This window comes from Camarhynchus parvulus, chromosome 15, assembly GCF_901933205.1.
Source record: "Camarhynchus parvulus chromosome 15, STF_HiC, whole genome shotgun sequence".
NCBI lineage: Eukaryota > Metazoa > Chordata > Aves > Passeriformes > Thraupidae > Camarhynchus > Camarhynchus parvulus.
The window spans coordinates 13537433-13563633 of NC_044585.1; the positions used below are offsets into that span (position 1 = coordinate 13537433).

The window sequence follows — 26201 nt, forward strand, 5'->3', positions numbered from 1 at the left end:
TTCTGTTTCCAAGCAGATGAGCAAAGAAATAAAAATATATATAAAATATATAATATATAAAAGTATTGCAGTGATGAAACAAAACCAAAAATGAGATACTCTAAACATGATTAATTCTTTCATGAAAGAGAAGTCTCTGAGCAATTAATTATCACCAGTTGGAACAGGAAGTTGTAAGGATTAAGAGACGACCACTGTCAGTCCATCAGCTGCAGTTACAGTTTGTATTTAGAGGAACACTGGTACCAGGCTTTTGTGCACAAGAACCTTTTCAGTAAGAGCAATTTAGAAGCTTTGGAAAATAAGTATCACCAGGAAAGAGCTGCTCAAATTCAGGTTATGAAGGGCGGTACTGCAATGACTGCAACCAAACAGTCCGTTCAGTTTCTCCATTTACAAACGTAACGAGCTGGCGAAGGCTAAAGCCATTTTCCCTCAGGATTTATTTTATATATTTGAAAGATAATTTTAAATGGGCAAATGAATTTAAACGTAATGTTAAAAGTAACGTCTAAATGATACGTGAGACAGAATGGAATGGCAGATGGGAGTTTAGGTGCTCCTTAGGGGCTGCTTACCCGTTTAGCCTTGGCTCGCATGGGCGCCGTCGGGGGCGTAGCGCGAGGGCGCGTCGGAGAGAAACACTTCCACATCGTCAGGCACTTCTTCGAGGAAGTTGGAAGGAACCAGCCCCTTCTGTCCATTGAGCTCCCCCTGCCAGCACAGGGAAGGAGCAGTGAGTGCTTTCATCCCACCACATCTATTCCCAACGAGGCAGGGACACATTTCTGCCTATTTCAAAGCTGGCGAGGAAGAGGAAATTCCCATCTCCGGCCCCTGGGGAGGCTGAGAGCTCACACAATTCCACATCCCCTCCCCAGGCTGGTGTTTGCTGGAGCTGGGAGCAGTTTGGGCTGAGCCAGCAGACCCAACTTACATAGTAAAATCCATCTTCATCGATCTCACCAAAGACAGTGATGATGTCCCCAGTGCAGAAGGTCAGCTCAGCCTGCAGGGGAGGAGCAGGGACAGGCAAAGATCAGCCTTTCTTTATTGCTAGGGAATCCATTCAGATTTCCCCCCACTCCTCCATGTTGTCACAGGTGAAACTAAATTGATCTTTGACAGCCAAACCTCTTGCTTTTTCCCTTGGGGTTTTTTCCTCAGCTTGCTATGCCCAGCGCCTGTCCCATTGTGTGTGGACACCCACAGGACTCCCTGTGACCAACAGGTGAGACATTCAGGCCTTGAAGAACCTGCACAAGCTTTGAGGCTTTGACTTGCAGCTTCAAAGGGTCCCTAAATCCATCCTGGTGGAGGGGGAGCAGCTCAGGGAGCTGCTCAGGGCTGCGAGGGAGCTCTGGGCATCGCCCAGCCCAAGCCCTGAGGCACAAGGCTCCTGCACTGCAGCTGTGCTGGATTGTCTTCAGCAAAACCTTCACAGTGGGCAGCTCCTCTCTGATCAGCACCCAGTGCACTGGGCTCTTTTAATTGCCTGTGGCTTAAATGCAATTAGGGTGGGCCTTTTAAGTTACATTTAATTTCCTTTGGCCATGGGAGAGAGAACAAACAAAATCTTTGCAATACATCAGCACAATTTATTTGATTTGTTGGCCAAACTACTCTGAAACACCATAATTTAGAAAAAGATTTGGTTCAATAATAAACAGAAAACAACCCAGGCTGTGTTTTAAAGCACCATGTCCCACATATTTCAAAATTTGCCTTCTCCTTCTACAATTGCCCAGTTAAAACCAAAACCAAACAACACTTTAGAGCATGACTGAGGGAGCTCACAGGCTGTGTGCCCCCAGCCCCACAGCTGTGCCCCTACCTCCACATCCACGTTGGGGGAGCTCTCCCTGGGGTCATAGTCGTAGAGGGCCACCATCCTGCGGGTGGTCAGCGGCTGCTGCCGGCCCCCGCGCCGGCCACGGGGCTCTGCTGGGGAGAAGAGCGAGAGTTACTGCCACGGGCACTGCAGGTGATGATAAATGTACTGCAGGTACTGCCATGGGCACTGCAGGTGATGATACAAGTACTGCAGGTACTGCCACGGGCACTGCAGGTAATGATAAATGTACTGCAGGTACTGCCATGGGCACTGCAGGTACTGATACAAGTACTGCAGGTACTGCCACAGGTACTGCAGGTGATGATAAATGTACTGCAGGTACTGCCACAGGTACTGCAGGTATTGATACAAGTACTGCAGGTACTGCCATGGGCACTGCAGGTGATGATAAATGTACTGCAGGTACTGCCATGGGCACTGCAGGTGATGATAAATGTACTGCAGGTACTGCCACAGGTACTGCAGGTATTGATACAAGTACTGCAGGTACTGCCACAGGTACTGCAGGTGATGATAAATGTACTGCAGGTACTGCCACAGGTACTGCAGGTATTGATAAAAGTACTGCAGGTACTGCCACGGGCACTGCAGGTATTGATAAAAGTACTGCAGGTACTGCCACGGGCACTGCAGGTGATGATAAATGTACTGCAGGTACTGCCACGGGCACTGCAGGTACTGCCACAGGCACTGCAGGTACTGATAAAAGTACTGCAGGTATTGATACAAGTACTGCAGGTACTGATAAAAGTACTGTAGGTACTGCCACGGGCACTGCAGGTATTGATACAAGTACTGCAGGTACTGCCACAGGTACTGCAGGTGTGCATACAGGTACTGCAGGTACTGCCACAGGTACTGCAGGTATTGATAGAAGTACTGCAGGTACTGATAAAAGTACTGCAGGTACTGCCACGGGCACTGCAGGTGCTGATACAGGTACTCAGGTGGTGATAAAGGCACTCAGGTATTGATAAAAGTTCTGCAGGTGTTGATAAATGCACTGCAGTTATTGCCAAAGGCACTGCAGTTATTGATAAATGTACTGCAGTAAATATTTCAGGACACAAAACCCACTTTTTTTTTTCCTTTTTGTTAATCAGAAAAGAAAGCAACAAGTGGAGCAGTGAAGCTGCAGGTCCCCATTTGCAGCCAATGCTATCACCAGGATTAAATATTAGTTCTATAAAGTCATCCAGACTTTACCCTGACCCAGAATGCATCCCCTGGAGCAGTAAATGACTGCAAAATGTGGACGCATCTGCATAAAAACAAGAGGCAAATGCAGCCAAGCTAAGAAAGCCAAGAGTCTGCAGGGAAATGTCTGTATTTCCCCTTACCTAGTTTCTCAATTGGAGTGTTCAAGGGAAGGAAACCTTGTTTAAGGAGCTGATCCATCATCTCTTCATCATCTGCCTGTATCTCAGAGACCATGTTACAGGGGATAAGGCCAACTCTTGCACAGGTTTCTCCACGGTAAAACCCATCAGCATCTTTGTCCCCATAAACCTGATATTCAGAGAAGGATAATATTGGTCAAAAAGGTTTTAGCATTTGGGAAGCATTTGGAAAATGCAGCAGCTCTGCTCTGGTACAACACCAGCACTTCTGGGGTTCCTCTGCAGCAAAGCTCCTCCCTGCAGCAGCCCTTCCTGCAGGGTTTGTGCCAATGGAACTTCAGAGTCACAATCTTGGGCTTAACCTAAACCTTTAATAAAGACTGGCCCTAACTATCCACAGCAAATTCGAGACTTTTGCCCATTTTTGTGATCATTTTTAAGCCCTCAGCACTCGATATTAATTGCCAGGTCTGGTGAGATTTACCCCTGAGCCTCTGAAGGAAAAGCCCCAGGGCTCTGACCACACAGGCAGCGTTCCCCCAAAGGAGAGCTGTCTGGAGAAGTGTTGTGGTTCCCTGCGGTCTCACGTCTCACCTTAATGATCTGTCCCTCCTTGAAGGGCAGCTCCTCCTCTGCAGCATCGGGGTTCGGGGACATGGTCAGTGGGTCGTAGTCAAAAAGTGCAACAAATATTCGAGTAGAAAGGTCTTCTGTGCCAGGGTCTGTTTCAGACTCCTCGTAAATGTCTGGGGAAAGGCGGTCATGGCCACCGTAGCCATCTGTGACAGCAAATCCAGGAAAGAACAATTCAGTAATACAAGCTGGCCTCATCATCCAACTCTCCCAGTTAATATTTAAACATGTTTGGCATTTCAGTGAAAAAACCCCAAACCTCACTGCATGTCCTATAAAGCTTGGTGGGTTTTTTGTTTTGTTTTATTTTTTATTATTAGCAAGTTGCTATTTTAAAAAAAGCTTATAAAGGCTGCACTGGAAGCTGGGCTGATTTCCTGTACCAGACTGACATTTGCACAGCTCACGTAGGAAAGCCATTTTTGTTAGGTTTGCAAGAGTTTGCCATGAATTAATGAAAAGAGTAGCCAAGAGAATGGCAGGTGCGCACAAATGACGGCTGATGGATGGCAGGATGCACGGCTGGGGGAGGCCTGCGTGGCCACACTGATTCACTGGCCAGCAGATTTCCCTGAGCTGAGACCAGCTGTGTGTGAGCTGGAACCAGCTCAGCAGGCGCTGAGCGCAGTGCCAGGCTCCCAGCAGTGCCAGGGACTGCCCTCACACCCCGGGCAGCCCCAGCCCTCCCGTCCAGCAGAGCTCAGTGTCTGCAGCCCATCTCACCCCCCGCAAACCAGGAGCAGCCTGGCTCCACACCAAGCCTGCTGCTGGTTTTTAATGCTTTTAACGCTTTTAATGCTTTCCTCCCCAGGTGTGAGGCTGCGAAGAACAGGAATGCACGGCTCTGTCCAACTAACCAATGGAGGGGACCAGCAGGGGCCGAGACCTTTGTGGCACTGCACTGCCATGGGAGGACCTTCGCCCTGCATGCTCCGCCCTGTCAGGCCGTCCTGCAGAGGCTGGGTTACCTAAAAGCTAAAAAACAACAGAGAGAACAGGCTCGTCAGTTCCATGCATGGCAACATCCTGCTCACACGGCTGGACACGAATCGGGTCAATCACAATCGGAAGCATAAGCTCTAAAGGCAACTAAACTTAGCTTTTAACTGAAAGGTTAGCTGAAAAGTGAGCACTGCTGCCTGGCAGACCTGCGAAAGAAAAAAAATGGTTCCCTGATTTATGGCAGAGCTTTGTAAACCAGCAGTCGCACGTCAGAACAAAAAGAAAAGAAAAGAATAATTTCTGAAATATTCTTTTGCCTTTGTTGTTGCGGCTAAGGTGGCGTTTGAGTGTCCTGAAGAGTGGCACGGGCAGGCTGAGGGCTGGGCAGGTGGGGCTGCCCTGGCAGCCTGGCACACCTGGCAGTGCCAGCCCTGGAGGTGCAGCAGGAGCCAGGCTGGCTCCTGGTGGCGCTGGGCACTGCTCCTGGCCCTGGGCACTGCTCCTGGCCCTGGGCACAGCTCCTGGTGGCCCTGGGCACTGCTCCTGGTGGCCCTGGGCACTGCTCCTGGCCCTGGGCACTGCTCCTGGCCCTGGGCACTGCTCCTGGTGGCCCTGGGCACTGCTCCTGGCCCTGGGCACTGCTCCTGGCCCTGGGCAAGTGCAGGAGGGCTCAGACTCCCCCTGGGCACAGCTGCTCTGCTGCCTGGGCACTGCAGGGGCTGTGGGAGCTCTCCAGAGCCCGTCCTGCTGCCACGGGCACCAGCACAGCCTGCTCACCACTCCTGCTGGGAGGAACTGTGGGGTCACTCCAGCCCGAGCTGGGAGGCTCCAGGAGCAGCAGCTGACCTCTGCTCTCTGTGGAACACGTGAGAATTCAGCGTGCACCCGGGGCTGCAGGCAGAGCTGGCTCTGCTCTCTGTGGAACACGTCAGGATGGAGGGTGCACCCTGGGATGCTGCAGGCACAGGGTGCAGAGCTGGCTCTCCTCTCATGTGGAATGTGCCAGAATTCAGTGTCACCCCAGGGCTGCAGGCAGAGCTGGCTCTGCTCTCTGGGGATGTGTCCCTCCCTCACACCTGGAGCTCCTCTGGACGTGAGTGGGCAGAAATGCAAACAAGGTGGTGCAGAGCATCCCTGGCAGGTGTGCATGGCCCTGGGCTCCCCTTGGCAGCAGCTCTGTGCCTGCATTCTCTGCAGAGATGCAGTCTGCAACTTCAAAGGCAAGAAGAGATGGTCTGACAAGGACGGCAGCGTGGTGACAGTGCGGAGATAAGGCAGAAAATAAAAATGATGAAGCTGTGACTCCATAAATCTGGGTCACTGTCACACTGGGGGAGAGTCTTGATTCTTGTCTTGAGGTGTTCCATGATAAAGAGCATATCCTGAAAATTCTGGGAATGAGATGAATAAAAACAACATGATGAAATGAATTCCTTGACAATAATTTAAAAAAAATTAAAAATATGGATGAAACATTTCTCCAGTTAAAAATGTAGTTGTTTTTTTTTTTTTTCTTTTAGAGCAACATTCAGATGGGCAAAATAAAGAAAAGCAATCTTTTGGAAAAATTATAGTTCAGCTAACCCTTAATTAAAATTTAGATTCAGTTGTCCTTTAATAAAAGCAGCCATTATTGTAATTTGTTTGGGGGGAAAATCATTGCAAAGCAAATTAATCTGATTTCAGCATGACTCAAAAGAGGGCCATAAATGAAAATGCAGAGTAATAAACCAAAATGAATGGGGAAGGAAAAAAAATGGGGAGAAAATGTAGCAGATGGGTCCAAAGGACGGAGTTTAAAAATCAATTTGGGAAAAAAAAAAAAAAAGAAAAAAGAACAAAAAAAAATGAAGAACAAGAAATAAAGAGAATAAAGAAACCAGACTGATTTGGCAAGCAGATGTTAGAAGGAAGATATTTCACACACCAGGGAGCCTTGTGCATCTCTGAGGGGTGGCTGTGCAAGGCCAGCAGCTGCCCTAGGCTCGGCTGCTCTGGGGAGGCTCCTCCAGCCCCGCGGCCGCTCCTGCTCGGCTCTGCGGGGAGCGCCGGGCTGCTCCAGCTCCCCGAAATCCTCCTCGATGCTGCTCTGCCGGGTCAGGGTCCTCCTGCGGGACAGCAGCGGCCGCGGGCCCCGCCGGCACGGACAGGGATCGGGGTCCCGGGGGGCTCTGGCACCAAACTGGGGCTCCTCTTCATCACCGCCCCTTTGGGCTCTGGCACCCAGCCGGGGCTCCTCTTCCTCGCTGCCACTCCTGTGTCTGACACCCAACCGGGGCCGCTCTTCATTGCTGCCACTCCTGTGTCTGAAGCTGGGCCGGGACTCCTCTTCCTCACCGCCCCTTTGGACTCTGACACCGCGCCGGGACCGCTCTTCATCGCTGCCCCACTGGGGTCTGACACCAAACTGGGGCTCCTCTTCCTCACTGCCACTCCTGTGTCTGAAATTGGGCTGAGGCTCCTCTTCCTCACTGCCCCATGGGGGTCTGAAATTGTGCTGGGGCCGCTCTTCATCACTGCTCCTTTGAGCCCTGATACCAAACCGGGATCGCTCTTCATGATTGCCCCTTTGGGGTCTGCCACCAAACCAGGATTGCTCTTCATCACTGCCCCTCTGGGGTCTGAAACTGTGCTGGGACCGCTCTTCATCACTGCCCCTTTGGGGTCTGAAACTGTGCTGGGACCACTCTTCATCGCTGCTCCTTTGGGCTCTGACACCGAACCGGGACCGCTCTTCATCGCTGCCGCTCCTGTGCCTGCCAGCACACCAGGGCTGCTCTTCATCGCTGCCCCACGGTGCCCTGCCGAGCCGGGGCTCCTCCTCCTCGCTGCCGCAGTCCAGCCCGCTGTCGGGGCTGCGGGACAGGGCCTGGCTGGATTTCCCTCCTCTCTCCTCCAGCTCCTGCAGCCCCGGCCCTGCCCTGGCCCGGGCCGGGTGCCTGGGGCTGTGCTGCTGCTCCTGATGGCAGGGCCTGCCAGCTCTGGGGCCTCTAGCTATTCGGGGGTTCTTTCTATAGGGCATACCTAAACCCTGCTTGTACAGCACTTCGGGGTATTCACCGTCCTCTTCAGCCACCTCTGGGATACTGAAAAGCCTTTTACTGTGGCGTGTCTGCTGGGGAAAGCCAGGCTGTTCCACAAAAGTGGCTTCAGTGGTCTTATTCTTATCGTACTCCTTAAGATTATGTCATGTCAAAAACCAGACAGAGAACAAAGAGTGTGTGACAAAAATAAAATGGGAGGGAAAAGGAAGAAAAGAAAAATAAAGACAGAATTAGTTTTAGAGCAATGGCAAACGTAAGACATGCAGCTTATATTATGAAAAGGATGTCATGCTTTGAATGAGGCTCTGTGAAAAATAAAGACGTGGTTAAGAAGTTGCTGGGTGCCAGGTACAACATGAGAGGTCAGCACAGACAACTGAGGGATGCTCTTAACAAGAATAAACTCATGCATTTGAAACGGAGTCATGGAAGCCACGTACAGGGTCCAGCATGGTGGATGAGAATGGCACTGAAACTCCTTCCTGCCCCGTGCCAAACTGCCATCTGATCTCCTCTGTAACCAGAACCCACAGCTGAGAATGACAGCTCTGCCCCAGCAAGCTGGCTTGCTTTGCATCTCCTAAAGCTTCTATGTAAGTAGTAAATATCTTCAGTCTCCTGTCAGAGGAGAGCTATTCCACAGCCATCATTAAGGGAGTTCTGGTTTCCTCCCTAAAATTCTAGAAAACCTGCACCATTTTTAAAGCTTGGCTTCCAGGGAAAGCCCCAAGGGACACAGGCTGCTCTCTGATGCACCTGGTCTGCACTGCCACCAAACCTCATCATGGTCTTGTACCTGCTCCATAAAACCAGTGCTTGCACATCAGCCTGGAGCTCAAGTAAAAGTCTCTGTTTGTGCCAGAAGCAGGTAAAAATCATCCCAGCAACTATTCTGGACATGCAGATACGTTTAGCAGTTTTCCTATTCCATTTGCACAAAGCACTGGGAGTGTCCTGGCTGGGCTCTGGGAGAGGGAAGGGAGCACAGGGCAGGAGCTGCTGGCTCTGGCTGCCAGGATTACTGATCCTGCATCAGAGATCATCTCTCCTTGTGCCTAATGCCCGGATCAGGGGCACCTCTGGGCTCAGGAGCACCCAGAAATAACAGCAGATCCTCCTGGAGATGTCAGCAGCAGCTCCCCCTGAGCGCTCTGCACTTGGCTGCGTTTGGACCTTGTCCCCTTCCAGGCAGAGGGAACTTTCCAAGTCACTTTAGACTGTTTCACCTATTTTCCTTTGTTTTAAAAATGTGTGTAACACCTGTGAAACTTGAGATAAAGCGCCACAGAAGTGAACGAAAGGTCAGCAAGCATGAACTACATCGAGAGAAGCCTGCAAACCTTAGCAGGTCAAAACAACTTCCCACAGCAGTTAAGGCTCTGGATCTTTCTCAATATCAACACTGGTAATACGATTTTAAATCCAAGAAGTAAATACACCCTCTGAGGCATAAAGAACAAGAACAGTCTGGGGGTTATTCTTTTTGCCAGGGGAAGGGGATACAATGGGCATGCAGAAGGATTTTGGTTTCAGCCTTTCTGCTGGTGCAGCAATACACACACTGGTAATTTCTGACACTGAAAAAGTACCTGTCTCAGTGCAGACAGTATCAGAATAAAAGGACTGAATTCACAGCACATGAAAGCAGTCATAGCAACGGTCAGAATTCTTGTATGCATGACAAAGTAGTACTGATTTTAGTTAAATAACAATCTACTGGGGAAAAGGTTAACCTGTGAGTTTGTGCTTTCTAAGAAAACCCAGTTTTGTGTAATTACTACACACATAAAGCAAATACAATTCACATGCACAAATATAATATGGCAAATATATATTCAGTACTGGGTGTGCTCAGTGTTCTGCATATGCTTTAGTTGTTATACTGAAGTTTCTTTCATGATGAATATTCCTGTACTAAAGCAATATTTCTGGAATGTATTTCCTGCTCTCTCTGGTGATTCCCTAAAATTCAGAGCACAAGGAGTTCTGATAACACATTGATCAAACAAAGCTGAAACAACTCCCTTTCTCACAGGAAGGCTTTAAGCCTGTGGAAGGGATGGGACCAGCACTGGGTACATGGACAAATCACTCACACAGGAAAAACAGAAGCTGCTTTGTAAGTCTTTACAAATCTCCTTGCTCAGAAACAACTCATTTTTCAGGGTGGCACATGCAGTATATCCTCACAGAGACAGGGGAAGGCCCCCAGATGCAGAACAGAAATTGCAAGGGCAACGATCACATACAGGAAAACAGTCTGTCAGTTAAAAGTTTATCTATCAAATAATGAAAAACACCTAAGGTAATAAATGCATTAAAGCAGCCCAGCTCTACCCTCCAGCACAGAGTGAGCTTTGGTGTCTGCAGCCTCTGGGGCAGCTGCAGGATCCCCAGGGCTGCACCCAGGGGTGCCCAGGCTCCGGGGTGGCTGCAGGAGCTCTCAGGGGTACCCAGGCTCACTGGGGGTGGCTGCAGGAGCTCTCAGGGGTGCCCAGGCTCCGGGGTGGCTGCAGGAGCTCTCAGGGGTGCCCAGGCTCACTGGGGGTGGCTGCAGGAGCTCTCAGGGGTGCCCAGGCTCCGGGGTGGCTGCAGGAGCTCTCAGGGGTGCCCAGGCTCACCTTGAGCGCGCCGTGCGAGCCCAGGCTCAGGCGCCGCCGCCCGCCCTCCTCCAGCTGCATCTCGGAGTAGAGCTCCTCCTCATCCTCCTCCAGGATGTCCGACAGGTCCGAGCCGCGGCTGCTCTCCGTGTGGTACTCGTCCCCCAGGCAGTAGTGAGCCTGGGAGGGCACAGAAAGCTCTGCTGAAGCTGCTAATCCTGCTGAGCCCCAGCAGCCCCGAGGAGCCGCCGCAGCCACAGCCCGGGCGGGCTCGGCTCTGCTGGACACATCCCTTGGAAATTCTGTCTGCCCATTTATGATTGTAATTCAAGAAACCCAGTCTCAATCCCTGTGGAAATTCTGTGCAAATTCTGTTTTGCCCATTCTGTTTTGCTCTGCTGGAGACATCCCATGGAAATTCTGTTTTGCCCATTTATCATCCTAATTCTAGAAATCCAGCCTCAATCCCAGGTGATGCAATAAAGGACCTCTCCATTCACAGCACCAAATCCAGTTTTAGTCTTGATTAAATTCCCCTTATTAAAGAGGTCCTTCATGCATCAATGGACTTGCTGATCAAACTGTAAAAGCCTGAGGATAATTCACATATCATCTGTTCTTTGCAGCTGTTTGTTACATCACATTATAATTTCAAAGTGGTCAGCATTTAATTCTTGCAGCATATTGCCACCATTGTGGACCCTCAACACAGGAGGCCAGGTCCTTGGCTACAGCTTTTTAAACTATGCCAACACATAAAAAACCCATCTCTTTTCTAGAATTTACATCTCTCTTGAAATGAATGTAATAAATTATCTAATAGTTGTTTTCAGTGGGATCAGACTAAAAGCCGGGCAGTTGTGCGAAACACAAGGAACAGGAGCATCCCTGCCCACGGCTCGGCCTCACCTGTGTCACCACCTGTGTCACTGTGTCACCTGTGTCACCTGTGTCACTGTGTCACCACCTGTGTCACCACCTGTGTCACCACCTGTGTCACCTGTGTCACTGTGTCACAGCCTGTGTCACTGTGTCACTGTGTCACTGTGTCACCTGTGTCACTGTGTCACCTGTTTCACCACCTGTGTCACTGTGTCACCTGTGTCACTGTGTCACCACCTGTGTCACCACCTGTGTCACCACCTGTGTCACTGTGTCACCTGTGTCACTGTGTCACCTGTGTCACCACCTGTGTCACCTCCTGTGTCACTGTGTCCCAGCCTGTGTCACCTCCTGTGTCACTGTGTCACCTGTGTCACTGTGTCACCACCTGTGTCACCACCTGTGTCACTGTGTCACCTGTGTCACCACCTGTGTCACTGTGTCACAGCCTGTGTCACTGTGTCACCACCTGTGTCACCACCTGTGTCACTGTGTCACCACCTGTGTCACTGTGTCACCTGTGTCACCTGTGTCACTGTGTCACCACCTGTGTCACCTCCTGTGTCACTGTGTCACCTCCTGTGTCACTGTGTCCCAGCCTGTGTCACTGTGTCACTGTGTCACCTGTGTCACCTGTGTCACCACCTGTGTCACCACCTGTGTCACTGTGTCACCTGTGTCACCTGTGTCACCACCTGTGTCACCTCCTGTGTCACTGTGTCCCAGCCTGTGTCACCTCCTGTGTCACTGTGTCACCTGTGTCACTGTGTCACCTGTGTCACCACCTGTGTCACCACCTGTGTCACCTCCTGTGTCACTGTGTCACCTGTGTCACTGTGTCACCACCTGTGTCACCTCCTGTGTCACTGTACCTCCTGTGTCACTGTGTCACCTGTGTCACTGTGTCACCTGTGTCACCACCTGTGTCACCTCCTGTGTCACTGTGTCCCAGCCTGTGTCCCCAGCCCAGCCCAGCCCTGGGAGTGCCCTGCCCGAGCTGCCCTCCAGGAATCCCTCTGCTCCTGCTGAGCCCCTGGCACAGCCAGGCCAGCTCCTCACCTGCCTCCCAAGCTCTGACTCCTTCAGGAACTCGTCCACCGAGGCTCCCCTCCGCTTCACCCTGGGGGAGTCGTAGCCATCCTCCTCCTCCTCGTCCGAGTACGGGGCTGCGCTGCTCCTCTCGCTGAAAACGCTCCTCCTCTCCATCTGGGGGACAACAGAGGGACACTGGGGACACCGGGGACACTGCCAGCGACACAGATACACATACAAACACTCCTCCTCTCCATCTGGGGGACAACAGGGAGCTGTGAGGGACACTGCCTGCGCCCACAAATACCAATATAAACACTCCTCCTCTCCACCTAACAGAGCCAAGAGCAGTGAGGGACACTGCCCTGCGCCAGAGACACAAAGACCAATATAAAGACTCAAGCACACAGCATTTAAAAGCTCTCACAGTTTAAAGCGCTGTCAGTTCCCCCTGGCTGGAACCCTTGAGGAGTTTTCACTAGGTATTTGCCTGTTTTATTACCCTCACTCTTTGGCAATTACCTGACTCTGTGAGTTTATCAGCTGAGCTGCCAGCTCTCCTCCCTGTTCCACTCCCCAAAATTCCGGTATTGCACTCAGAGGCTGCCAGCAAAGATGCTCCTTTCCCTGGCAGAGGCAGTGGATGCTCAAACCACAACAGCATCTGTGGCCCCAGTACAAAAAAGCCCCGGGATGAGGCTGTGGCTCGTGCTGTGCTCCAGGAGCCTCTGGTGACAGAGCCCATCAGCCAGCAGCAGGCAGGGCGGGCTCACAGCTCCTTCTGCAGCACTTACCACGAGTGAACAACTTGTACCACCGGGGACTGCCAGGATTTGATTTAATTTGGAATCAATTTGTCTGTAAACTTCTGTCCAGATTCCTGAATAAATCATTTCAGGCATCACTTAAACTAATGTAACCAAACATGGTTCAGAGCACATGCTGTGTCAGCAATTTTCCAAACCAGAAAAAGAATTTCTGTTCTCTTTCCCTGTGTGGTTCTTAAATGAACTTTCACCTCATAGGGCCAAAGAAACCAATTGTCTTTTCTCCCTCTATTCCATTCCAGTCTTATTTATAAACAAAAGGGAGATACATACAGATGCATACATATGTATTTATCAGACCTATTATCATTGATCCAGAATTATTCAGGTTCTCAAAAGCTGGCTCGATTTACCCACTGGACCAAATGCATCCCAAAACAGGAACAGCCAATCAGCTGGGGCTGCTAAAGCATGCGTGAACTGTCCAAATTAATGGAGCTATTTTGGAGATACAATGGGAGACTGAAAACCAGACATAACTGATGACTGCCAGATGAAGCACCAAGAAAATCTATGGAGTAAGAGACACTTGCAAGAAGTAACAGACAGTTGTGAGCAGCGTGTGATGAGAAAGTAACTGCCCAGGGCACTGGGAGTATTTCAATATTGCATGTTTGTGTGGAACACCCACAGCACGCTGTCAGGGTGCATCCACACCAGCTGCACTGACCCAGGAGCCCCACACGTGGGATTTAAATCAACTGGCAAAGACCTGAGCCAGTGCACAGCCTTGGGGCAAGGTGGTCCCAAAGCAGGGGTGTCCTTGGGCAGGGACACTGCTGGCAGCTCCAGGAGCAGCTGGAGGGAAAAGCAGCTGCAAACCTGAGTGAAAAGGGAGCCCTGAGAAGGGAAAATGTGTAAAATTCCCTGTGGATCCACGACAGCAGACAAAGGAGGGCTCTGCCAGCCCAGAATTCCAGCACTCTGCTTCTCAAGCTGTGGATCTTCAGAGCTGAGCAATGATCACCCACCCCCTGAAGCACATGATGAGCAATCTTTGGTGGCAAGTGCCACAGAGCCCAGCCCAGCCCAGAAAAGCCCCAGTGCAGGTGCCACGGAGCCCAGCCCAGCCCGGCCCAGCCCAGCAGGAGTTTGCCTTTACCCTGTTGCTCTCTGCCACCCTCTGTGCAGCTTCTCTCGCCATGGCTTTTGCGACGGTGTTGGGGACCGGAGCGCCCTGAGGCTGGGGCAGGATTCTGTTGGGGGATGGAGATCTCCTGCCCTGGAGGGGGCCGTGGAAGGCGGGTGGCTCCAGCATGTGTCCGTGCACGGGGGACACCGAGCGAGTCTGCTCCCAGGACTCATCCCGTTTGAAATGCGGCCCGAAGTGTTCTTCTTTGGTTTCTGGGGCTCCGGCACTTGCTAATGGCTTGGGTTTGGGAGCAGTCCTGGGGTGGGGGGGCGGAGGCACCAGGAGCTCAGGGGGAATGGCAGCAGGGGCAGAGTCCAGGGACTCGCCCTGCGCGGAGAGCGTCCGCACGGTGAGCTCGCGGGCGTCCAGGGCGACGCAGCCGCAGCAGCTCCAGCGCCGTGCCCTCCGCGGCTGGCAGGGCCACCTCGCACACCTGGGGACAGACAGACACTGTGAGCAACCAGCTGGGACAGACAGACACCTCTGAGCACCCTGTTACATGTCAGCACTGCGCCCTCCGCGGCTGGCAGGGCCACCTCACACACCTGGGGACAGACACACAGACACCTGTGAGCACAGACACCCGTGAGCCCCCAGAGCGGGGTTACATGTCAGTGCCATCATGTTTGCTTCTCCTGTGTTTTGCTGCTGTGGAATGTGGCTGGAGATTGTTTATCCAACGGGTGATTGTTCATTAGTTTCATGTGAATTGTTTTGAGTTAACGACCAGTGATGGTCAGGCTGTGTCAGACTCTGGAGAGTCATGAGTTTTTCATTAGTATCTTCCAGCCTTCTGTCTGCATCCTTTCTCTATCCTGTAGTATAGTTTAGACTTTATACTTTATAGTTTTATATAGTGCAGCTTATACTTTTTATAGCATTCTTTAATATAACATAGATCATGAAACAATAAATTAGCCTTGAGAACATGGAGTCAGACTCATCATTCCTCCCTACATGGGGGACCCAGGAAACACCCCACGTCCCTGGCAGCAGGATGCCAGCAGAGGTGACAGAGGTGACAGGGGTGACAGGGGTGACAGGGGTGACAGGGGTGACACAGTGACACAGTGACAGAGTGACAGGGACTCACCCGCTGCCCTTTGGCATAGACCCCGTAGCCTGTGACGCTGGCACCGTGGGACGTGCCCGTGGCTGACAGAGCTGGGGGCTTCCAGCACACCTGCAGCGTGCCCGGGGCGCTCCCTGCCCGCACACACACCTCCTGAGGCGGGGCTGGAGGACCTGCGAGAGAGGGCACGGCTCAGATGGAGCTCAGGGCAGGGCTCAGGCACGCTCCACAGCTGGGTACAGGACAGCTGGGCTCAGCCCTGCCTCTGCACTGAGCCAAAAACACACCCAGAACCTCTGAAGGCATTTAGTGTGTGCCAGTGTGACAGCACACCAAATACCTCCTTAATTAACAGGCAGGACCCTGCTGTAAATAGCTCTACTTTGGCCAGAAAGCCAAAGTAAAAATATCACAGAGATTATTAGTTCATGAATTTTTCAAGCATCCTGTTGTGTTAATTGAAGCAGCCGGCCCTGAGCAGAGGCTGCTGCTGCTGCAGCAGGGCTGGGCTGGGCTGCAGCCACTCTGCAGGGCAGAACACAGAGCCCAGCAGCTGAGATTGCTTCTCCCAGCCAACCAAACACAACCAGATCTGTTCATCCACCAAAAAGGCTGCAAATACTTCAAATGTGCTTGATACAGGTGCAAATATCACACCAGGCCCCTGGCGAACTGCCGGTGCATTTCACTGCTTTGCTGCCACTGAATTTCATCTCTAGTGGACGTGGAAATGAAACCATGGTCATGTTCAGGACAGTACAGGCACAAGGAAGGCCTTGCTCATACCATCCCTGCATCTATAAAGTATTTTTATCTTGCAAGTTGAGAGTATGCAAATTGACCTAATGCTATTCTTGGCCAAGAGAGATTTTGGTTCAGGGCTGAGTTTCAGCTTTCCTGGCCATCCTGTTTTACTGCCAGCCAGCACTCCCAATTCAGCAAGGCTGCTCAGCTTGCAAGGAAGAATGCATCGGATCTAACCCAGCATCTTGCCATGGCAATGACATTAATCTGCAGGAGAAGTCACCTTCCTTCCATCCTCCCACAAGCAAACAATCCCCAGGGTGTCTGTCTCGACCTTCCCAGGCTGTGCAGAGATAGGTTTAATAAACTGCAGTGCCCCAGGCTCAGCGTGGCTCCTATTTCCTCCCATCATTACATGGGAAATGATTCCTGGTGATTTTCGATGGCCTTGGTCATCAACATAAATGTTTGTTCTGGAATTCTGCTACACTTTGCTCCTCATGGGGGTTTTTACATAAATTAGCTCCAAAAACTGCAGCAGCCACATTGGTCCCAATCCTGTGCTTATTTCTATTTTTAGATCTGAGTGCCCAAGAGAGAAACACTTGTATTTTTATGTGAGCAATTCCATTGCCTTGATGAATCCAGATGAGTTCAATTGCATGACACTCTGTGATGGCAACTCCCATCACTGACCCCGAATTCATCTTTTCCTCTGCTCCAGTGACTCTGCAATCAGCCATCAGCCCCTAACGAGTTCACCAGCTGCTGTTTTGTTTTCTCTACACAGCCGTGGAAAGCTGGCCCGTTTCTCTAGAAGTGCTCCCAGTGGAATGAAGCAGTGGGGAAGGTTCTGGGAGCTTCACTGCGCCTCAGCTCTGAGCAGAGAGCAGCTCTGCGCTGCTCAGCAGGCTTCGCAGCTAGAGGGAGGCACAGCATGGGAAGTGCTTGGCCTGGAAAAACCTCACTAAGGCCTTTCCTAAAGAGCAACGTTGAAATAAATTCAGGCCAGCACCCAGGCAGTGCCTCCCACATCCCAGGGGTAAATGTCCTCTCCTCCCTGCACTGCCACCACTGCCACTGAGCGACCCCAGGACAATCCCAGGTGTGAAATGTCCTCTCCTCCCTGCACTGCCACCACTGCCACTGAGCGACCCCAGGACAATCCCAGGTGTGAAATGTCCTCTCCTCCCTGCACTGCCACCACCCCTGAGTGACCGCAGGCTGAAGAGCAGTGTGTGAGCAGAGGAAATCCCCCCTGGAACTGCGCTGGCACCCAAACAGCAGGCACAGAGCTTCACTCCCCCTGCCCAACAGCCCTGCTGCCCTCTCCTCTCCTCACCCAGGCCAGGGAGGGAGCAGGATGGATGAATTCCTGCCCCTGGCTGGGTCACACTCTGCAGGGACTGAGCAAACCCAGCTCAGGGGGCTGCTGATGCTTCACCTGCCAGGGGCCACTTGTGCCTGAGTGTCCCTCCAGAGGCACCCAGGGTCTGAAATACTGAATATCTGAGGGGGTCTCATACTTGGCCATGGTTAGATGACCTTGGGTAGGTGAATCTATAAGGAAAGGTACTCAGATTTTTTCAGGTGCTGCCACACACCCACAAAATTATGAGATTATCCTCCAAATTCACTGCTTTATTTCTGCTCTAGTTTTCAACACTGCTTCAATGTTCCTGAATAATGGCAAATGACTGACAACACTTACCAACACTCCTAATGCAAAAGCCAGGTGGGAAAAGACCTCAGACTTTCCAAAACACAACGAATCTGTTGGCTTTACAAATTCAAATTGTACAATGAGGTTGATTACACCTTCACAACCAAAATGCACTTACATCCCCTAAATGCTGTGTAGGTAAAGTATTTTATCTAGTATTTTCAGAGAATTTCAACTGAAGAATTTTGGGGCAGGGAGGAAAATATCAAACCTGCTGGCAACGTAGAAAATTCCACAAAGGCTTCCTTTTTCTCTCGTTGCTCCAAGGGAAGCTGCCAGGGCATCTGGTGGGGCTTTGCCATGACCTTCACCTTGTAGGCCATATTGGGCTTCAAATTAAAAAAATGGTACTTGTAGCTAGCAGCCTTGACAATGTCAAACTCCTCCTCGTTGAGGAAGATGACGTGACTGTAGTTGCTGTTTGTGGGGAGCCAGGAGAGCTCCGCAGAGATCTGGGTGATGTTGTCCACGCGGAGGTTGGAGGGGGCCACGATGACGTCCTTGCCCACCAGCAAGGTGCACTGCAGCTCGTCGGAGCTGCCCTTGCTGGTGATGCTCTGGATGGATATCCTGTAGGTGCACGTGGAGGTGTTGAGCTTTTCTATCAGGGCTTTGGTCCTGCTGCCCAGGGCGATGTTCATCCTGACCTCCTTGTCCACCAGCACGTTGTAGCTGCTGACGGTGCCCCAGCCGGGCGGCACCAGCGGCGGCTCCCAGCCCACGATGACGCTCTTGGCCAGCTGCTTGATGAGGGTGATTCTCCGGGGGTAAGGCACAATGTCTTCTCCGATCTCGTCGATGTTGACGTCCAGGGTGCCCGCGCCGTTGCTGAGCCCGCTGCTGGGCTCCAGGAGCCCGGGGGGGCTGAGTTCCAGCTCTGCCTCCAGCGCAGCCCCCGCGCGGTTCAGCGCGTTCTGCTCCTCCACGCTCGACAGCCGCGCCTCGCTGTCCTGCACAAAATCCACAAAGTTCGAGGGCACCAGTCCTCTCTGCCCGTCCAGAAGCTCTCCTGGAGAGAAAGAGCAACGCCATTAGAAACTCTGAAGGAGAATCTCGGGGTCTCTGCTGCTCAGCATGACCCCGAGATGTGTTAGAAAGTCTCTTTTCCCAGCCCGGCACATGAAGAAGGAGTCAGAGCCCTTAATTTCTCAGTGTCAAGGTTGTTTATTGTTTCTTATCTATAAAATCCTTTCTCCTGTCCAGCCGAGGTCCTCTCAGCGAGACAGTCAGAGGCACTCTGCCTGCCCCGGGGTCATGTTATCTTCTTATATTGAAAACTACGTGTGCAATATTTACCATAACTTCCCAACACCTATCACCTGTGTTAGACAGTGAGCTTCTACTCTAAACCAAACCCAGAGTGCCAGCATCACCCAGAGGATGGAGGCCAAGAAGAAGAAGAAGAAGGAGAAAGGCTGGACACGCCCAGATCCCTCCATCTTGCCTCCTGAACCCCCATTCTAAAAACCCCAAAATCTATTTTTTCACCCCATGATAAATTCACTATCATTCTACTTAAACTGTCGTGGCTTGTAATTCTTCATATAAGGTTGGTAATTTGCTCCATCATCCATAATGAAAACCACAGGGGTCTTGGGCTCCGTGCCAGGGTCTCTGAGCCCCCTGGCAGGGTCCTGGCAATCCAGGACAGACAGAGGGATGTCCTGAGTTCCGACAGGAGAACAGCTCGTCCATGGCAGTGCCTTGGGAGTGGCCAGGATAAGGGGCAGGGGATGAGTGACAGTGCATAAACAACATCCCCAGCTTGGGAGCAGAAAGGCTTATTAAGGGAAATACCAGAACTGCCAGTAAGCTTTTTTGTCAACTTCAGTCTTGCCAGTAGGAAAAGCTGACACTATGAAATATTTTATAATTAGCTCTGCCTGCAAGGAGCGGCTTTGCTGGTGCAGAAACTCTTTTAATTAACACCACGACGATAAAGCCAAATTTAGCAACCGGTTTCGGAGCAGAGGAAGGAGCGAATTTGGAGCGTGCTTGACAGAGGAGCTGATTTCAATCTGCATGAATTAGCAGGAATTCAGGGGCTCAGTAAGAAGTACCTTCATAGAAGCCATCCTCGTCCATGTCCCCGTACACGTAGAGGTACTTTCCTGCCGTGAGAGGCAGCTCGGCCTCGGGGTTCTCGTTGGGTCCATCGAAGGGGTTGTAGCTGTGGGGACAGACACAGAGCTGCTCAGCTCAGGGCTGCAGCTCCCCCGAGGGCTGCTCCCCCAGGCAGAGCCTTTGCATCCCTCCTGAGGCTCCTCCTCAGTGGGTCTGGGGCAGTCTGTGCCTGGGAGGTGCCTCTGTCCCTAAACCCACGTCCCTTCCTGCAGGATGCACTTAGACACTTCTCACTTAGGGCTCTTGGAAAACACTGGCCACAATTATCTTTATTTTCTAGAGTGAATTGAAATTTCTAGAGCGAATTAAAGCAAACTCAGTTGTGGAGGTCTTTTCCAGTCACTGTATCCAATTTTCTGTTCTTTTCACACAAGTTCATTAAACTTCTACAGAGGCAAGGTAAAAGAAGACAAAACCACTGAGCTACATCTAAGAGAAGCTACTGAGAGACAAAAAGTACTTGTGAAGTACTTAAATCTATATCCATCCTGAAAGAAACTCTTAGCCACTGAAATTTTTATCATGACAGTCCTTCATGCCTGAAATTTTAATGTGCAAAGCAGTGATGGACTTCAAATCTCCTCTTGCCTGAAGAAGTGATTGAAAAGAAGAGATTGAGACTCCTGTCTAGAGCAGGAGGTGCCCATTTATTTAATGTGATTTAGACACTGGAGGGATGCAGGGGGGCGGGAGAGCTTAGCTCCCTCTGCCAGCTGGGGCACAGGGACAGGCTCTGCTCTGCAGGTAATAATTCCATGCAGTAATTCAGTGTATGAATGAAGGGGAGCCAAAGCTGGGACAGGCTCTGCAGGCAGTGAAAACTGCACAGGCTCTCCAGAGCACCCTTTCCATGCAATAATTCAGTGTATTGCATGAATGAGGGGAGCCAAAGCTGCTGCTGAATGTTACAGCTGAGCGTGGTGTCTGTCAGGAGATGGGGCTTTACCTGTAACGGGCAATGCAAAGATGGACTTTCCCAGAATATCTCTGCTTTGAGGTATTGGAATTCTGATCATTATCCATCTGTGGGGAGGGGGGAGGAGAAAAAAGACAATGTGGTTACTAAAAAAAGAAGAATGAACAGTTTTCCTGGCAGGTGCTATCAATCAGTGAACACACAATATCAAGGAAAAAAGTTAAATTCTAACATGGAGCACAACTGGCTAATTTTACTTAGAAGGGCAGAATCCAGTGACTGAGTACTTAAAACAAATGCTGAGTTTAGAACTGGTGCAAGTGTCAACCTCCAAACACCTGGAAACCATGAATATCACACAAAATATACCCCTGGCCAACCCAATCCAACCCAACCCAACCCAACCCACAGCATCAGCATCTCTTGAACACCACCCTTTCCACTAACTGAAGGAAAGAACATATTTTCTTCAGAATTTCACACCCCATTGAATCCAATCCTGCACAGCCACACATTTATTCTATTACAAATGTGGTCCACAAAGCCTGGAGATTTAATTGTGGTGTTGAATCAACACAGACTCTGCCTGTTTCAGCTCTGCACGAGGTCTCTCACTGGTAAAACAATAATTTCAGCTGTGCTTTCAGCTAGCAGAGGTTCTAAAGTGAGGGATGAACTTCCCTCCACTTACTGTACAGTTTGCTGGGAGCCATTTCTGACAAAATTACCAATTTTTTGCCTGAGCTTGAGAGAGCTTTAATTAAGGCAGAAATACTGTGTTAACGATGGGATCAAATGAAATAAACTGTCCAAAAACAGAGCAAAATTTTACAACCCAGCCAGAGAGAACACTGAGCTGCAGCTCCCAGGTGTGAGCTGGTCCCTGCCAGGAGCTCTCCAGGAAAATTCCCAGCGCAGAGAATTTCCCTCTGAGTTGTCTCCTGAGGGTGGTTTAGCCCAGCAGGCAGCTCCAGCACCAGGAGCCCATGCAGCACGGGGGGATCCAGGAAAATCTGCCAGGATTTCCCCCTGGTACCTTCACATGGGATCCTCACTGAGCACACAGCCAGGAGTGGCCATTCCAGAAGGCTTTTTAACAGGAACAACCAGGGCCATTGCAGAGTATCGCTGATTTATTGATTGACTGATTGATTGCAGACTCCCCAGCATTATGTCTCATTTTTTAGATTTTCTTCACACGCCCTCCCTCGGGTCTGGGTATCTCTAAAGGGGAATGGAGCTTAATTTCTGTGTGCTTGCATAATGTGAGAGTGGATCACATAATTACACTCCAGAAGGCACAAAACGTTCAGCTCTGCAAAAGAGGGCTTGGCATTCTCAGCCAGAGATAACTCAAAAATAATAGAAAAGGGGAATTAAATTTGACGTTTGCTTCTCCTGTTCCTTGCTGTTAGTTCTGCTTCCCTAAGTCTCCTTGCTAAGCTGCTTTTTCTGTGGCCTCTTCAAAAAGCAGTGAATGTTTCCATTTTTCAATAATGCTGTTACACAAATATACACAAATATTTCCCCTGGATAATCCTCAGATATGCCCACGGAATTCCCACTACACAAAAATTCAAAAGGACTCACGTCTGAATCAAATCTGCATCTTGGGGTGCCAGATCGTGACTTGGGCAGGAAGGTGGGTTTGACAGACAGCTGCTCTGGCTTGTCCCCAGAGATCTGCAGGGGCCTGATGAACTCTGAGATCACACAGCGACTTCCAGAGGGGCTCTCATGGCCTGGCAGGGACACAGCACACAGGGTCAGCGGGTGCCCAGCACAGCAGCGGCTCACTGTCCCCTCTGGGCAGAAAGCACCCAGGCTGTGCTGGGCACACTGCACAGACTTTGGTACGCTGCTGGAACCAACAGCATGGAACAAAATCACACACAAAGCGGAGGCACCTCCATCCAAAGAGCCCAGAGGTGAAGTTTCCCCGGTGAAATAATCCACCTTGGTGCGCCTGGGGAGGCTGAGGGATGCTGTGTAACACACCCAGCACTGCTGCTGCTGCAGCCTCTGCTTCTCTGGGCACTCTGTCATAACCTGGAAATCAGAAGCAAGCCATGCATTTCTCTCCTAAAAGAGAGACTGGAATGCCAAGGGTGCAGCCGGCAGGATGTTCATTTTGCAATGAAGTTGTTTGGCTTTTGGCAGGCAGGGAGTGCCAGCAGCACTGCCTGGGGTTTCCTGGGAGCTCCTCCCTGACACCAGCACCAAACCACACCGATCTGATCCCAGGGCCATCCCTCCAGCTCCTAAAACATGGAAACTCAGACTGCGCAGAAGGAAACATCTCCTAAAATCCTTCTGGAATATTTCAAAAAGAGGAAAGGCAAATAGAGATTGTACTGCACATGCAATAGGCTCACAAGAAGCCGAACTCTTTTCTCTCCTCCTGACTCAGGTGGAAACCAGAGGGGAGAGAAGCCAAAGGAACAACGTGGTCTGTTCCAGGCTGCCAGAGAGGCCAATAGAGCTGAGTAAAAGCCACTTGCCCGTTTTCCCTTTGATGGCTGGCTTAGTCCCCGAGCAGGAGCTGGATTTGAGCAGGAGCTGCAGCGGGCACAGCGCTGCTGCTGCCAGCTCACATGCGCATCCTGCCTCTCATTAACACAATGAGCCGGTGCTCTAATTACCCAGCCCCTGAGCACGTGTAGGTTCAGCATTTCCTCTCCTGTTCTGCCAGAAATCTGGGCAGCAACGTTTTCACTGAATTTCAAGATTCCCAGTCCAGGTCACCAGGAATTATCAGAGGAACCTCTCTGTTCTCACTGCAGAGGAGAAAAAGCCCCAAGAATACCATCCGAGGGTTTTCTGCTGTGCTCATTAGCCCAATATGATTAATTTTCTCTGCATCACTGTAATTTACAGCGGGCCAGCTTCAGCACATTGACAGCAGGGAAATATACAACTCACCACACAAAAGATTAATTACAACCAGCCCCACTTAGAGCAATCCCCAGGCTGGAAAAGGGCACATTTTTTATTCTTGGAACCTTCCTCACGTCTACAACAGGGAAGTCCTCCCTGTTCAGGAGCCTTTAGCCAATTTAGCTCCTTCTGTTTGCTGTTAATGTGTTTGCCATCTCAGCCTGCCAGTGCCAAGCCATAAATAATTGGGCCAACTGTGATTATTCACTCACTGGAAGCCTCTGGTTGGTCTCAGACCTCCTGCACCCTCCAGGCCTTCTTTTCAAATTGCTGGCACTGGCTACAGAATGTGGAGGAAGGTTCTAGGAAGGGTCTAGGAAGGTTCTGGGGCCGTGCAGCCCCCGCTCTGCAGCCACACAGGATAACAAGCAGCACAGGAACACACGTTATCAGGAACCCCAGGAATACCAGGGGGATGGAAGGTGTGGGTCTGGTTCTTTCACCTGGGAAATAAGGTACAGAACATTTACCCTGAGTCCTTTAAGGACAGAAAGGTGTGTGGGGGCTGCGAGGGCACATCCCTGGCCCCAGGTAATTGCACTTGTGCTTTGGAGAGCGTGCTCTACTCTGCCACCATCACTGACAAAGGCTTGATCTCAATAATTGGTGCTGAAGCCATGAGAACAACCTGAGCACTGCTCCTTTGCAGGAGAAATGGAAGTGATCCAGCCTGGGTGATGCTGATCACACTCCTCACATGGAATAACACACAATTCAACCTGTGATTGACATGGAATAACACACAATTTAACCTGTGATTGACACGGAATAGCACACAATTTAACCTGTGATTGACATGGAATAGCACACAATTCAACCTGCGATTCACATGGAATAGCACACAATTTAACTTGTGATTGACATGGAATAGCACACAATCCAATGTGTGATTGATTCACATGGAATAACACACAATTTAACCTGTGATTCATATGGAATAACACACAATTTAACCTGTGATTCACATGGAATAACACACAATTCAACCTGCGATTCACATGGAATAGCACACAATTCAACCTGTGATTGACATGGAATAACACACAATTTAACCTGTGATTGACATGGAATAGCACACAATTTAACTTGTGACTGGCCTGGACTAACACATAACCTGTGATTCACATGGAATAACACACAATGCAATGCTGGAATTGATTCACATGGAATAACACACAATGCAATGTGGGATTCCCAAGGAATAACTGCACACAGACCCCTCCCTGCCCAGCAGAGACACTGAACATCCAGCAGCAGGAGGGAAGAGCAGATCTCTGTGCCCTTTAAATACTAGAGAAGAACCCTATAAAGCCCCACAAATTTTGTCCATGAAGTCTTTTCATATCTATATGTGCCTAAAATGGCCTTTATTTTCCTGACTGACAACTGTTTGTTAAGGGAGTCTGAAGAACACCCTATCAAAGAAAAAGGAAGAGCACCAGATCGAATTTAAATGTTTCAGGAGAATGAAATCTGTCTATGCTTACATTACAGTTACACTCTCCATTTTATTTATTGCAGTTGCAGATTCCATATGGACTACCTAAATTGTCTAGAAAGACCATTTAAATGAGCCTCTTAACTGATGAATAATAAATCTTAAGGCTTCTATATCTGATTGTGACATTACTGTAGGTTTAAAGTGAACTTTTTATGCTCTAATCCATCCTGGCTGGGTTTATTTCATTTCCTGATACATTCAGACATCACCAATTAAGGCAAAGCAGCTGGTCATAAACTGATCTCATTTCCATCATTTGCTTTGCTTTAAAGCTCTCCCTGTGTTCCCTCTCGTGTTCTTTCTTCCCCACACATAATAAAAATAATTTCACTTCTGGTTTGGAGAACTTGCTGTACTCTGCCATCAATCCTGAGGAAGGGCTGATTTCAGCAATCAGAAATCCTGCCCCTGGCTGTAATGTGGCTTTATTGCCATCAGTAAAGTGCATTCACAGGGAGCATCAGTGGTGTCCAGGCAGTTCTGATGGTCAGACACAAGAGCTGCAGGCCCTGGATTCCAAATCCCACAAAAATCAATGGGTTTGGAGAGAAGGCTCAGGGAGGAAGGCCCTGGAACGCCCTGGGTGCAGACCTGGCTGTGCTTGCTGTGGTTTTACTCAAGGGTTACTGGGAGAGCTCAGTTTGGCACCTTTGGAAGGTTTTAAAAAGGTTTTCCATTAGCATAAGAATAAGAATAAATTAGCTTGGAGAGTTTGACTGAGCACCTAAAAGATGTTCAGCTGATTTCCATTTTTCATTAAATCAATCTCAGTGATGCAGGCTGGACTTCCACTTCTGCCTGAAGGACAGCTCAACACCTAATTACCTTTCCTTTTAAATTAATTGTTGTGTGATTCACATGGAATAACACACAATTAAACCCGTGATTGACATGGAA

General features: G+C 50.2%; 1 protein-coding gene across 1 annotated transcript in view; it reads right to left on the bottom strand.

Moving 5' to 3' along the window:
* RIMBP2 (RIMS binding protein 2) overlaps positions 1-26201 on the bottom strand; it is an 81231-nt gene that overhangs the window by 3222 nt on the left and 51808 nt on the right. The window contains 16 exon segments of the mRNA XM_030959240.1: positions 579-605; positions 607-714; positions 938-1009; positions 1835-1944; positions 3196-3364; positions 3790-3974; positions 4686-4803; positions 10436-10594; positions 12356-12502; positions 14258-14659; positions 14661-14720; positions 15381-15532; positions 18038-18835; positions 19887-19996; positions 20897-20973; positions 22457-22608. Coding sequence (XP_030815100.1) covers positions 579-605; positions 607-714; positions 938-1009; positions 1835-1944; positions 3196-3364; positions 3790-3974; positions 4686-4803; positions 10436-10594; positions 12356-12502; positions 14258-14659; positions 14661-14720; positions 15381-15532; positions 18038-18835; positions 19887-19996; positions 20897-20973; positions 22457-22608 — 2846 coding nt within the window.